Below are 13,560 nucleotides of genomic sequence, written 5' to 3'. Positions count from 1 at the left end.
ATCGGAACTTCAGGTACATAGAAAATTAACTTTTATTAAAAACTATATTTTTTGGAACAAGAGGCTGAATTTTCTCAAAACAACAAGATTTTCTTGACTTAAATAAATTTTCTTGGATCAAGATCCGTATTTCTTAAAGCAAGAGAATTAATTTTGTTGGAATAAGTGAAATTTCTTGTCAAAAAAAAAATTTTTTTTTGCTCAAGAAAATAATTAAGAAGAAAAATATTTTCTTGGCTGAAGTGAATCTTTTTTTCTGTGCATATAAGATTTATATTAAATTAAAAAGTAATACTGACTTCCATCGTCGTGACCCATGCCGATATTGTGACCTATCATGTGCGCCATAGTTCCAGCAAGAAGATGTGGCTCATATGTATTCAAATCTACGCTTATTCCAGCAGATTTCGTGCTGCAGACAGTTTCCGGCACAGCGATTCCCGATTCGCCGCCTATGAACGTCTCGCCCCTGAAATTGTTCAAATAAAAGCTTATTTCATCTTCATAAATATTTTCACAAAGCCAAAGCTCGCCAATCGAAGTAATATTTCGAAGAAGGAACAAAAATAGCAAGAAGGTGTTTTAGTTTATCGAAATTCCTCTTTCAACTGGCTCTTTTTATTTCTATTGAAGTAAAGTTGTGTGCTTTACGACGACGTTTACTCGCCCTCAAATCTCAAGACTATTTAGTTTGCTTTTGTCGGGAGCAAATATCGCTCAAGATTCGTCAATAGGAAAATTGGGAGAAACTAAACAGGACTTATGGCCAATGAAAACAGAGGGAGTTACTTACGTAAGCAACTGCGTCGTGTCCGAGGTCACTAGGTACATGTTCCGGAGCAAGTAGTCGTTGAAGTTCTGGAGTGCTCGGCCAATTTCCATGGTCGAGTCGATTGCGGCCTTGTTACCGCCCTGCCAGGTCTCGATGTAGACTACAGACACCCGCGTATTGAGACCTCGGAAGTACTGAGGGTAGAATATTTATAAAAAAGTAATGTGAGTTGTTAGAAGTAGCGTGACAAATTTTGTTTATCTGGAGCCTTTTATCGGAAAATGGGAGACTCACCAAATCAGCGATATTGGCAACTTGGATGGCGTCATGAACTACTTCCGATCGAGTGCTTCCGTTTCTCTTGTCAAACTGGAAAATATATTATTTTATTGCTTTTAAGTTAAGTTATATTTGCTTTAGATATATTTTGACAGATAAAAACAAGATAAATTGATGATTTTTTTTTTTAAATTCAATTTTTGTGTAAGGTAAAAGCTCCAATTATTGACAGGGGTCTAAATATTGACACCCTAAATTATTTTTAAATATATTTAATCATCTGTAATAAGAATAACTATCATATAAATTTTTGTTAAATTCTAATTAATTAAAAAATTGCAAAAAATTACTGTCAGTTCAAAATATTAAATATTAATTATTAAAAAAAAATAAAGAGCACCAGTTCATCAAACCAGCTTACGAACGTTTATTTTCTTAACAACTTTGATTAGAAAAGCATTTTTTTTAAATGCCGAGTTTAAATTCATTTTTTCATCTAATAATATCATCTTTTTTTTTTTTAATTAACAATATATGAAAAATTTATAAAATTGAATAATCGAAATTAATTGTATGCTTTATAATATTTAAATAATGGGTGTCAATATCTAGTTGATAATTTTTAAGTTGAATCTCATATTGACAGCCATTCGACAGCGCTATCACGCCTTTTTTGACTTTAATCTCAAAAATTAACTGTAAGAGTTTGAACTCTTCTGATTCAATAAATTATTTTTAAATAAATTTTTATATTTTTAAAAGTAATTAATTATTTATGAAAATTATTATTGATAAACTTTAATACAATTGATTACTTAATAAGGTAAAAGCTTCCATTATTGACAGGGGTTTAAATATTGACACCCTAAATTATTTTTAAATATATTTAATCATCTGTAATAAGAATAACTATCATATAAATTGTTATTAAATTGTAATTAATTAAAAAATTGAAAAAAATTACTGTCAGTTCAAAATATTAAATATTAATTATTAAAAAAAAATAAAGAGCACCAGTTCATCAAACCAACTTACGAACGTTTATTTTCTTAACAACTTTGATTAGAAAAGCATTTTTTTTAAATGCCGAGTTTAAATTCATTTCTTCATCTAATAATATCATCTTTTTTTTTTTTTATTAACAATATATGAAAAATTTATAAAATTGAATAATCGAAATTAATTGTATGCTTTATAATATTTAAATAATGGGTGTCAATATCTAGTTGATAATTTTTAAGTTGAATCTCATATTGACAGCCATTCGACAGCGCTATCACGCCTTTTTTGACTTTAATCTCAAAAATTAACTGTAAGAGTTTGAACTCTTCTGATTCAATAAATTATTTTTAAATAAATTTTTATATTTTTAAAAGTAATCAATCATTTATGGAAATTGTTATTGATAAACTTTAATACAATTGATTACTTAATAAGGTAAAAGCTCCCATTATTGACAGGGGTTTAAATATTGACACCCTAAATTATTTTTAAATATATTTAAGCATCTGTAATAAGAATAACTATCATATAAATTGTTATTAAATTGTAATTAATTAAAAAATTGAAAAAAATTACTGTCAGTTCAAAATATTAAATATTAATTATTAAAAAAAAATAAAGAGCACCAGTTCATCAAACCAGCTTACGAACATTTATTTTCTTAACAACTTTGATTAGAAAAGCATTTTTTTTAAATGCCGAGTTTAAATTCATTTCTTCATCTAATAATATCATCTTTTTTTTTCTTAATTAACAATATATGAAAAATTTATAAAATTGAATAATCAAAATTAATTGTATGCTTTATAATATTTAAATAATGGGTGTCAATAACTAGTTGATAATTTTTAAGTTGAATCTCATACTGAACTCTTTTGATTCAATAAATTATTTTTAAATAAATTTTTATATTTTTAAAAGTAACCAATCATTTATGGAAATTGTTATTAATAAACTTTAATAAAATTGATTACTTAATAATAAGTTTGGATAAATAAGAATAAGCAGATGATTGTAGGCATGCTTAGTATAGGTGTCAATAATTGGGGTGAAGGTATGTCAATAATTAGATCAATCAGTTTTTTAACCTGCCAACAATTGGTGTATCCGGATAATCTATTTAATTATTTAAAATTAATTAGTAAATATCAGTGATTATCATTTTAATCAAAGAAATTGATTAGTAAAAACATTATTTTAGACATTACCACAATCAAAATTCAACGATATTGATATTTGATTGCTTAAAAAAAATCGAATCATAACTTTGTCTCTTTTAGTGTCAATAATTGGGGCTTTTACCATACTTTCAATATTTTAGCCTGAAATGCCGTCGTAAAAAATCGACCGGAGGTCGATTTTTAAATGCAATTTCTGGCTAAAATATTGCAGATAATGTAAAATTGTCGTATCTCTAATAATTAACCCACTTTTCCAGCATCTGTTAAATTTACCGAGTAAATTAACCGTATCGGTGATTTTACCCCGGTAATTTTTTCAAATATGATCTAATTTAAATAAAATAAAAGAATTGACACATAAAATTGATTTTTACCATAGCTTTGTCGATAATCATAGCAGTTTCGATGTACTTGGTAGCCTCGCGAACATCTCGCTTGTATCGATCTGAGACAGTCTTGGATAGGCCGAGGACATGCTTCTGGCGTCGATTCTTAGCAAGACGTCGTTCAAGACCCCCAGCATTACCGCAGCCTTTGTTAACCTTTGTTCGAGCCTCAAATATAACGTGAGGATGTCTCTGCTAAAAGAGAGGTATGCATATAGTTCATTTTCTTCGATAACCTCTTTCAGTCACTTCAACCACCTACTTTTCAAACTTTACCCTGTTTTCCGTCTCTTCTCTCTAGAGCTTCCCCTCGCGGTTCAATCAAAGAGATCGAGTATCAAAAGAAAAAATTGTAAATAATATTCCCCCTCAATTTTACTTTTAATTTAATATTCTTCCTATTTTGTCCCACTAAATCATATCTGACAGTCGTAATGTACATAAAAATGATCTAAAAAGCACTAGTAGAAATAAAAATGATCCCTAATCTCATCAAAATTTTTTTTCAAATCTATTAATTACTATTTTTACCTAAAAAGTGGTTTTAATGGCTGGTGTGAATTTTTAAAGTATTTTTGGAGGTGTAAACACGATAACTTTTTAAAAAATAAAATTTTCAACTCAATTTATTTTTTAATCTCCTCGTCTGCCTCATGGAAACTTGCGGATTGAAAATTGCAGCTTAATATTCTTTTGTTTAATTTTAATTAATTTTTTTCGGCTAGCAGTTGGAGAAATTTTCTGTCCTTTGAGCAGCCATGTATAAAAATTTATTTCTAAACACACTTTCAAGACAGCTGATACTATACTCAATTGTTTCGCTGGCTGACCGCCGGTAATACACTCTTTAATTAGTTCTTTTTTTATGATTCACTTATCGGACCACAAGAGCGTTCAATTCGTATGAAAACAATCTTATCCGCGGGAGAATTTAAACGCGTTTTAAAATATAATCGTAAATAAAATAAATTTCTTGTAGTTTATTTATAATTGCCTTATCAAAATTATTTTTTCAATTCTTGCAGCATACATTAAATAATTATTTTATATCGAAATTTTCTTTGAAATTCCAAAATTATAGTACTAATGGTAAAAACTTGTAGATTCAAACTAAACTTCGATAAATTCCTACAAGCTCTTAAGGCTCATTTGGATTTACCAATTTTTTAATCTCTATTAATTAATTACTAGCAATCGTGCAGTCACTATGTGACTGCCGTGACTTGTGAACTGTAAATAAATAAATAAAATTTTGCTTTATTAAATAATGACTTTTTTTAAATTGCACTGTACTTCTTAATTATTGACATTTTTAAAGATATAAGCTCATCTCGATGTTACACTCATCGAAAGCTTTCATTTGTGTACCCACATGCATTTTTGATATATTTTTCATATATACATATATATAATATATATAAATATATGAAAAATTGATGTGGGTACTCAAATGAAAGGTCTTGATGAGTGTTACATCAGGATGAGCTTATATCTTTAATAATGTGAATAGTTGACAAAATACAATGTCATTTCTTAATTATTGACATTTTTTAAGATATAAACTCATTTCGATGTTACACTGATCGAGACCTTTCATTTAAGTACCCACATGACATTTTTTATATATTTTATATATATGGTATTTGTGAAATATATAAATATATAAAATATATGAAAAATTGATGCAGGTACTCAAATGAAAGGTCTTGATGAGCGTAATGTCGGGATGAGCTTATATCTTTAAAAATGTCAATAGTTCACAAGATACAATGTCATTTCTTAATTATGTTTCTAGAAATAGAGCATTTTCGAACGCAGCCTAAATATTTATCATCATAAATAGGGAAAATTTTTTCAAAATTTACAATGAAAATCTTTTATAAAAAAGACCTTTTTGAACAATTTGACTAACCGACAAATCGCCTCCGTAGAACGGCTGGATAACGAAGGTCTCATTACCCAGGTGAATGACACCGCTGACGCCATTGCACGTGTGGAAAGCAGCGCTGGCTCCTGGATAATCTTTAACCGTGCCGTGGTAGTAACAATGCTCGATTTCCTGGAATTAAATTTACCAAAGCTGAAGCTAAACTTTCTCAGACTCGAATTACCAAACATCTATAAATATGTAGCACACCGGAACAGTGATTACGATTCTGACCGACAATTTACAAAACTAAATTCCGGCTATTACCTGCTTTGTCATTTGCTCGACCCCGTTCCCCAGGAAGTCCTTTTGCATCAAATTCGGCGCCAAAAGTTGCCTGTAACAATTTAAATTTATTATTTACGGGCATCAATCATTCCATTACTGAGCACTAGTACATTCTTTGTTGTGCTATTGTATTCTGATCGATGGTATTTAAAATTCATTCGCATTCCATTGCTACATTGATTGGAAATTAATTATTCAGGTGTTTGGTTTATTACCTATTAATAACTTTGATCAAAAAAATTCTTTCTGAAGGGGGGTGTAATTACTTTCGAGTTCATTATGAGGAATAAAGTAAACTGTAAAATTCACTCGGATTCCGGTTAATTTTTATAGTTTTAAACAATACAGCGGACATCGGGGTGGCACTAATGTAAATATTACAAAACTTAACTTAGAAAGTGTAAAAACCACAATTTTTAATTTAATATCGAAAATGTGATAAGTAGTTGTCACTATTGTAAATAACGACTCTATCATCTTAAAAAATTTCAGATTCAAACAGTAAAAATTGCCGTTTTAATATATAGTCTATACTATGAGGAGAACGGGAAGGTCTCACACTCGGAGAATTTAACATTTGAAACAGTAAAAATTCTACTCTTAAAATATATATTTTACCATTCCAAGCAAATCAATAATTATAAGTTGATTTTTAGCGTTGCGTTTAAAATTTACCATTTTACTTTGTAAATATTGACGTTGCTTGTATAGAAATTTAGTAACTGTAGTTTATATTTTTTACATTTCATAAGATCATTTTTTAAGTACGAAATGATAAATATCAAAACCAAAATTCTTAATTATTATAAAAATGCTTGCCGTAAGATGGACGGTGTGGCTTAATGTATATAGAATAAGCGAAAGGAAATTTAGTATAGACCGGATAGCTCAAATGGTAGAGTAGCCGACATGTCTTCGGAAGGTTCTGGGTTCGAATCCCAGTCCGAGCTATCTAATAATTTCTTCTCGCATATTCTATAAACTCACATTAAGATGATCCTCTCCACATTCCTTTCTCAATCCTTTCCTACCGATATCCTGTTACGTGAATGTGGAACGCTTCACGTAATAATTACCGTAACTCCTATTCTTTCTTCACAGCATTATTTATATTTATACAAATTATACTTTAACATTACCGACTTTCACATAGCAAATATTACTGTTTGAAATAGTATTTTCTTCCATGAAAATAATAAATTATAGCATTTAAATGATAAATATTATAAAGTGATTGTTAAAATCACGATTTTACTGTTTGAAATGGTAATTTTTTCCAATTAATCATTACTTATTATAAATTGACTATTATTTATTACAGTTTACTTTTTTACGTACACAATTTATAATTTAATATCGAAAATGTAATTAGTAGCTGTCACTATAGTAAATAACGACTCTAATCTTAAAAAATTACAGTTTCAAACAGTAAAAATTACCGTTTTAATATATAGTCTATACTATGACGAGAAGGGGAAGATCTTACACTCGAAGAATTTAACATTTGAAACAGTAAAAATTCTACTCTTAAAATATATATTTTACTAGTCCAAGCAAATCGATAATTATAGTTTGATTTTTAGCGTTGCGTTTAAAATTTACCATTTTACTTTGTAAATATTGACGTTGCTTATATAGAAATTTAGTAACTGTAGTTTATATTTTTTACATATCATAAGATCATTTTTTAGGTACGAAATGATAAATATCAAAATCAAAATTCTTAATTATTATACTTTAACATTACCGACTTTCACATAGCAAATATTACTGTTTGAAATGGTATTTTCTTCCATGTAAATAATAAATTGTAGCATTTAAATGATAAATATTATAAAGTGATTGTTAAAATCACGATTTTCGGTTTGAAATGGTAATTTTTTCCAGTTGATCATTATTTATTACAAATCGACTATTATTTATTACAGTTTACTATTTTCCTTGCACAATTTATAATTTAATATCGAAAATGTGATTAGTAGCTGTCACTATAGTAAATAACGACTCTCTCATCTTAAACAATTACAGTTTCAAACAGTAAAAATTACCGTTTTAATATATAGTCTATACTATGACGAGAAGGGGAAGATCTTACACTCGAAGAATTTAACATTTGAAACAGTAAAAATTCTACTCTTAAAATATATATTTTACTAGTCCAAGCAAATCAATAATTATAGTTTGATTTTTGGCGTTGCGTTTAAAATTCACCATTTTACTTTGTAAATATTGACGTTGCTTGTATAGAAGTTTTGTAACTGTAGTTTATATTTTTTACATATCATAAGATCATTTTTTAGGTACGAAATGATAAATATCAAAATCAAAATTCTTAATTATTATACTTTAACATTACCGACTTTCACATAGCAAATATTACTGTTTGAAATGGTATTTTCTTCCATGTAAATAATAAATTGTAGCATTTAAATGATAAATATTATAAAGTGATTGTTAAAATCACGATTTTCGGTTTGAAATGGTAATTTTTTCCAGTTGATCATTATTTATTACAAATCGACTATTATTTATTACAGTTTACTATTTTCCTTGCACAATTTATAATTTAATATCGAAAATGTGATTAGTAGCTGTCACTATAGTAAATAACGACTCTCTCATCTTAAACAATTACAGTTTCAAACAGTAAAAATTACCGTTTTAATATATAGTCTATACTATGACGAGAAGGGGAAGATCATACACTCGAAGAATTTAACATTTGAAACAGTAAAAATTCTACTCTTAAAATATATATTTTACTAGTCCAAGCAAATCAATAATTATAGTTTGATTTTTGGCGTTGCGTTTAAAATTCACCATTTTACTTTGTAAATATTGACGTTGCTTGTATAGAAGTTTTGTAACTGTAGTTTATATTTTTTACATATCATAAGATCATTTTTTAGGTACGAAATGATAAATATCAAAATCAAAATTCTTAATTATTATACTTTAACATTACCGACTTTCACATAGCAAATATTACTGTTTGAAATGGTATTTTCTTCCATGTAAATAATAAATTGTAGCATTTAAATGATAAATATTATAAAGTGATTGTTAAAATCACGATTTTCGGTTTGAAATGGTAATTTTTTCCAGTTGATCATTATTTATTACAAATCGACTATTATTTATTACAGTTTACTATTTTCCTTGCACAATTTATAATTTAATATCAAAAATGTGATTAGTAGCTGTCACTATAGTAAATAACGACTCTAATCTTAAAAAATTACAGTTTCAAACAGTAAAAATTACCGTTTTAATATATATTCTATACAATGAGGAGAAGGGGAAGGTTTCACGCTCGGAGAATTTAACATTTGAAACAGTAAAATTTCTACTCTTAAAATATATATTTTACTAGTCCAAGCAAATCGATAATTATAGTTTGATTTTTAGCGTTGCGTTTAAAATTTACCATTTTACTTTGTAAATATTGACGTTGCTTATATAGAAATTTAGTAACTGTAGTTTATATTTTTTACATATCATAAGATCATTTTTTAGGTACGAAATGATAAATATCAAAATCAAAATTCTTAATTATTATACTTTAACATTACCGACTTTCACATAGCAAATATTACTGTTTGAAATAGTATTTTCTTCCATGTAAATAATAAATTGTAGCATTTAAATGATAAATATTATAAAGTGATTGTTAAAATCACGATTTTCGGTTTGAAATGGTAATTTGTTCCAACTGATCATTACTTATTACAAATCGACTATTATTTATTACAGTTTACTTTTTTCCGTGTATTTAACAATAATTTAAAGTTATTAATGATAACTTTGATCAAAACAAAAATTTTTTTTTTGAGGGGCTGCAATTACTTTCTAGTTCATTAATAAAATACATTAGCTATTAAAAGTTTCCAGTTTTGTGTAAATTTTTAAAATATTTATTACCTAAGTAAGTTATCAATTTTTACGGCAGTGGCGGTAATTTTTCATATTTAATGAAAAGATTACCTGTTACATTAAAAAAACATGGCCGCATCTCATTAATTTTCCATAATCCAAAGCATTAGTAATCCCTTTTAAACTTTCATCACGAAAGTGTCGAAAATCCTCGGTTGTAAAATTAAAATATTTAAATCCCTTGAAAGGAAAAAGAAATATGAAAACACGAAATATTTAAAGCAGCGCTTTTTTTTAATTAAAAATAGAAATAACGCAATTAAAATTAAATGTTATTACTGTTATATATTAAGCATTGCTGGAGAATATGGAATAATTACACTCGAAATAATTCATGAATTAGTTTAAAATCTTGTTAATTAGTTGAAAATACGGCGAATTTTTTTTTAATGTAAATTATAAACAATAGTAATTTTATTTTTAGAGTAGAGGATTTTTTTAATGATTAAATTTGATGTTTTTCTAATAATTTTTTAATTTTAATAATGTTTAATAATTTTTTTTATTCTTTCAATATTCTGCCCAAAATTTGACCGCTAATTTTTGAGAAAGATATTTATTTTTGTCTAACAATTTTTAATAAAAAAACAATCATAATTATTATACCATTAAAATATTTTTCTCACAAACAAATCTTAAAATTTTCCAGAAAATTATTCGTATTTTTTCATTCTTTCAATTTTACTCAAAATTGTTACAATTTTCTTCAACTTTTAACAATTAAAATTAAAGTTTTACTAAAATATTTTCCTTATAATACAATTTTTAAGTTTTGCTAAAGATTGTTACCAATTTTTTTCACTCATAATTTTCTGCCCAAAATTTGACCGCTAACTTTTGAGAAACAAATTTTAGTTTTGTCATACAATTTTTAATAAAAAAACAATCATAGTTATAATATCACTAAAGTATTTTCTTTCTAAAAAAAATTTAAAAATTTTCCAAACATTTATTGTCATTTCTTCATTATTTCAATTTTACCCATAATTATAACGCGCACTTTTATGAAAATATTTTTATTTTCAATTGTTACAATTTTCTTCAATTTTTAAACAATTAAAATTGAAGTTTTACTAAAATATTTTCCTTATAACACAATTTTTAGTTTTGCTAAAGATTGTTCCGAATTTTTTTCACTCTTATAATTTTCTGCCCAAAATTTGACCGCTAACTTTTGGGAAAAAAATTTTATTTTTAATTATGATACAATTTTTATCAAAAAAAATCTAAAATATTTTCCTCATAATGAAATTTCAAAATTTTCCAAAAAATTATTCACATTTAATTAATTAAATTTTACTCAAAATTAAAACGCGCACTTTAAAAAAAAATTTTTCTACAGCTCAAATTTTTTCGATCTTTTTCTATCAATTACTTTCCTTTTAATGGATTTTATTTCTTAAAAAAATACACTGATAAAAGGATTTGTTAATATTTAATAAGCTTTATTAACTATTAATAAATGATTTTTTAACATCATGGGATTTAATAAATATTTATTAACAGTTAATAAATTATTTATTAAAAACAATTTATTAAATATTAATATATATTTGTTAACGGTTAACAAATATTTATTAACAGTTAATAAGTATTTATTAAGTAGAATTTATTAACTGTTAATAAATATTTATTAATAAGGTAAAAGCCCCAATTATTGACGCTATAAGAGACAAAGTTATGATTTCATTTTTTTTTAAGCAATCAAATATAAATATCGATGAATTTTATTTGTGGTAATGTCTTCAGTAATGTTTTAACTAATCAATTTCTTTTTTGCCCTCTGGGCGGAAAGTGGCAACTTTGGTCTCACTGCGCTAAACAAAGTTGCCGCTTTCCTCCTTCCTCGGACAAAAATAGTATATTACACACCTAGGGAAGTAAAGTAAGAAATGTCTCAGATCACATGTAATTGTTGGCCGAGGCGAAGCCGAGGTCAACAAACATGTGGTCTGAGGCTTTCTTATTTACTTCCCGTGGAGTGTATACTATTTTTTTGTCCAACGAAGGCGGAAAGAGGCAACTTAGTTTAGCGCAGCGGGACGAAAGTTGGCACTTTCCGCCCGGAGGGCAAAAAAATATTATACAGCCCTTGGGAAGTAAAAAAGAAAACCTCAGATCACATATTTGTTGACCTCGGCTTCGCCTCGGCCAACAATTACATGTGATCTGAGGCTTTTCTTGTTTTCCTTCCCAAGGGGTGTAATATACTATTTTTAAAATGATAATCAGTGATATTTACTAATTATTTTTAAATAATTAAATATATGATCTGGATACACCAATTATTGACGGGTTAAAAAACTGATTGATCTAATTATTGACGTACCGTAACCCCAATTATTGACGCCCCTACTGCACATGCGTCGAATCATTTGGTTATATTGTTATTTATCAAAAACTTGATATAAAGTAATCAATATTATTAAAGTTAATTAATAATAATTTCTATGAATGAATAATTATTATGAAAAATATAACAATTTATTTAAAAACTTATTTAACACTAAAATACGCCGAGTTATTTGACAGTTAAAAGCCTTGAATATAATCGCGTATATAACGTATTTTATACTTAAAAATAATGAACTAGTTATTGTCTCCCATTATTTAAATATCATAAAGCATACAATTAATTTCGATTATTTAATTTTATAAATATTTCATATATTGTTAATTAAAAAAAAAATAGATCATATAGTTACATGAAAAAATTAATTTAAACTCGGCAGTTAAAAAAAATGCTTTTCTTACCAAAGTTGTTAAGAAAATAGACGCTCGTAAGCTGATTTGATGAACTGGTGCTAACTTTATTTTTTTTTAATAATTAATATTTAATATTTTGAACTGAATGTGATTTTTTTCAATTTTTTAATTAATTAGAATTTAATAAAAATTTATTTGATCGTTATTCTTATTACAGATAATTTAATATATTTAAAAATAATTTAGGGTGTCAATATTTAGACCCCCGTCAATAATTGGGGCTTTTACCTTAGTTAATAAATATTTATTTAGGATAAAAACCAAAAATAGCAATTTTCTTTTGACACTTTTTATAACCCTATAACTGGAATACATGATAATAATTCAATTAACTTAATAAATTAACGTTTTTAAATTTAAAAAAATAAAAGATAATTATGAGCTGTGATAGAATTTGGTAGTTTACAATAAATGTTATTATAATGAAATATAATTAATGCAAATAATTTATAAATATGATTTTTGTTTATAAGCAACCTTCATATCATATGACATTGCAAGCCAAACAAATTCACTCAACAAAATATTTATTAACTGTTAATAAATATTTGTTAACTATTAATAAATATTTATTAAATATTAATAAATGTATTTTTCTCCCAAATAAATATTTATTAAATGTTAAAAAATATTTATTAAAATTTAATAAATTAAATTATTATCTTCAAATAAATCAAATTATTAATAGTTAATAAATCCTTTTATCAGTGTAGTTAACAATTTAATTAGTTCTATAAATTTCGCAAAAATCAAATCGCTAATTTAAAAGAATGAATGTAAATCTGAGCGTGTTTTTGGCATTATAACCCAAAAATTACCACTCGAGTAAACACGATAACGGGGTAAGTAGTATAAATAACTTGGGGCAAGATGTTACCCAAGGTCATCACAATAAATTAAAGTGAAGTATATATACTTATAATTAAAAGCGTAGTATTATCTGGATTTAAAGCACTAAAGGACCCTCAGTGTGAAGTGTAACGAAATAAAATAAAGTAAATGAATGGTTTTTTTTTTCTCGTATTT

General features: G+C 26.4%; 1 protein-coding gene across 13 annotated transcripts in view; it reads right to left on the bottom strand.

The window, feature by feature from the left end:
* Positions 1 to 13,560, bottom strand: part of LOC123265993 (disintegrin and metalloproteinase domain-containing protein 11) — a 153,640-nt gene that overhangs the window by 68,319 nt on the left and 71,761 nt on the right. For 10 of the 13 annotated variants that reach the window (XM_044730012.1, XM_044730008.1, XM_044730018.1 and 7 more), the window contains exons 6-11: positions 5,815 to 5,884; positions 5,533 to 5,679; positions 3,609 to 3,815; positions 1,067 to 1,141; positions 794 to 966; positions 300 to 469 (exon numbers count right to left, since the gene is read on the bottom strand). In XM_044730012.1, coding sequence (XP_044585947.1) covers positions 300 to 469; positions 794 to 966; positions 1,067 to 1,141; positions 3,609 to 3,815; positions 5,533 to 5,679; positions 5,815 to 5,884 — 842 coding nt within the window. The remainder of the gene's footprint in view (positions 1 to 299; positions 470 to 793; positions 967 to 1,066; positions 1,142 to 3,608; positions 3,816 to 5,532; positions 5,680 to 5,814; positions 5,885 to 13,560) is intronic. The other 3 variants (XM_044730021.1, XM_044730009.1, XM_044730014.1) reach the window with 1 other exon arrangement.

This window comes from Cotesia glomerata, linkage group LG5, assembly GCF_020080835.1.
Source record: "Cotesia glomerata isolate CgM1 linkage group LG5, MPM_Cglom_v2.3, whole genome shotgun sequence".
NCBI classification, from domain to species: domain Eukaryota; kingdom Metazoa; phylum Arthropoda; class Insecta; order Hymenoptera; family Braconidae; genus Cotesia; species Cotesia glomerata.
This window is presented reverse-complemented; position numbering and strand designations above follow the sequence as displayed.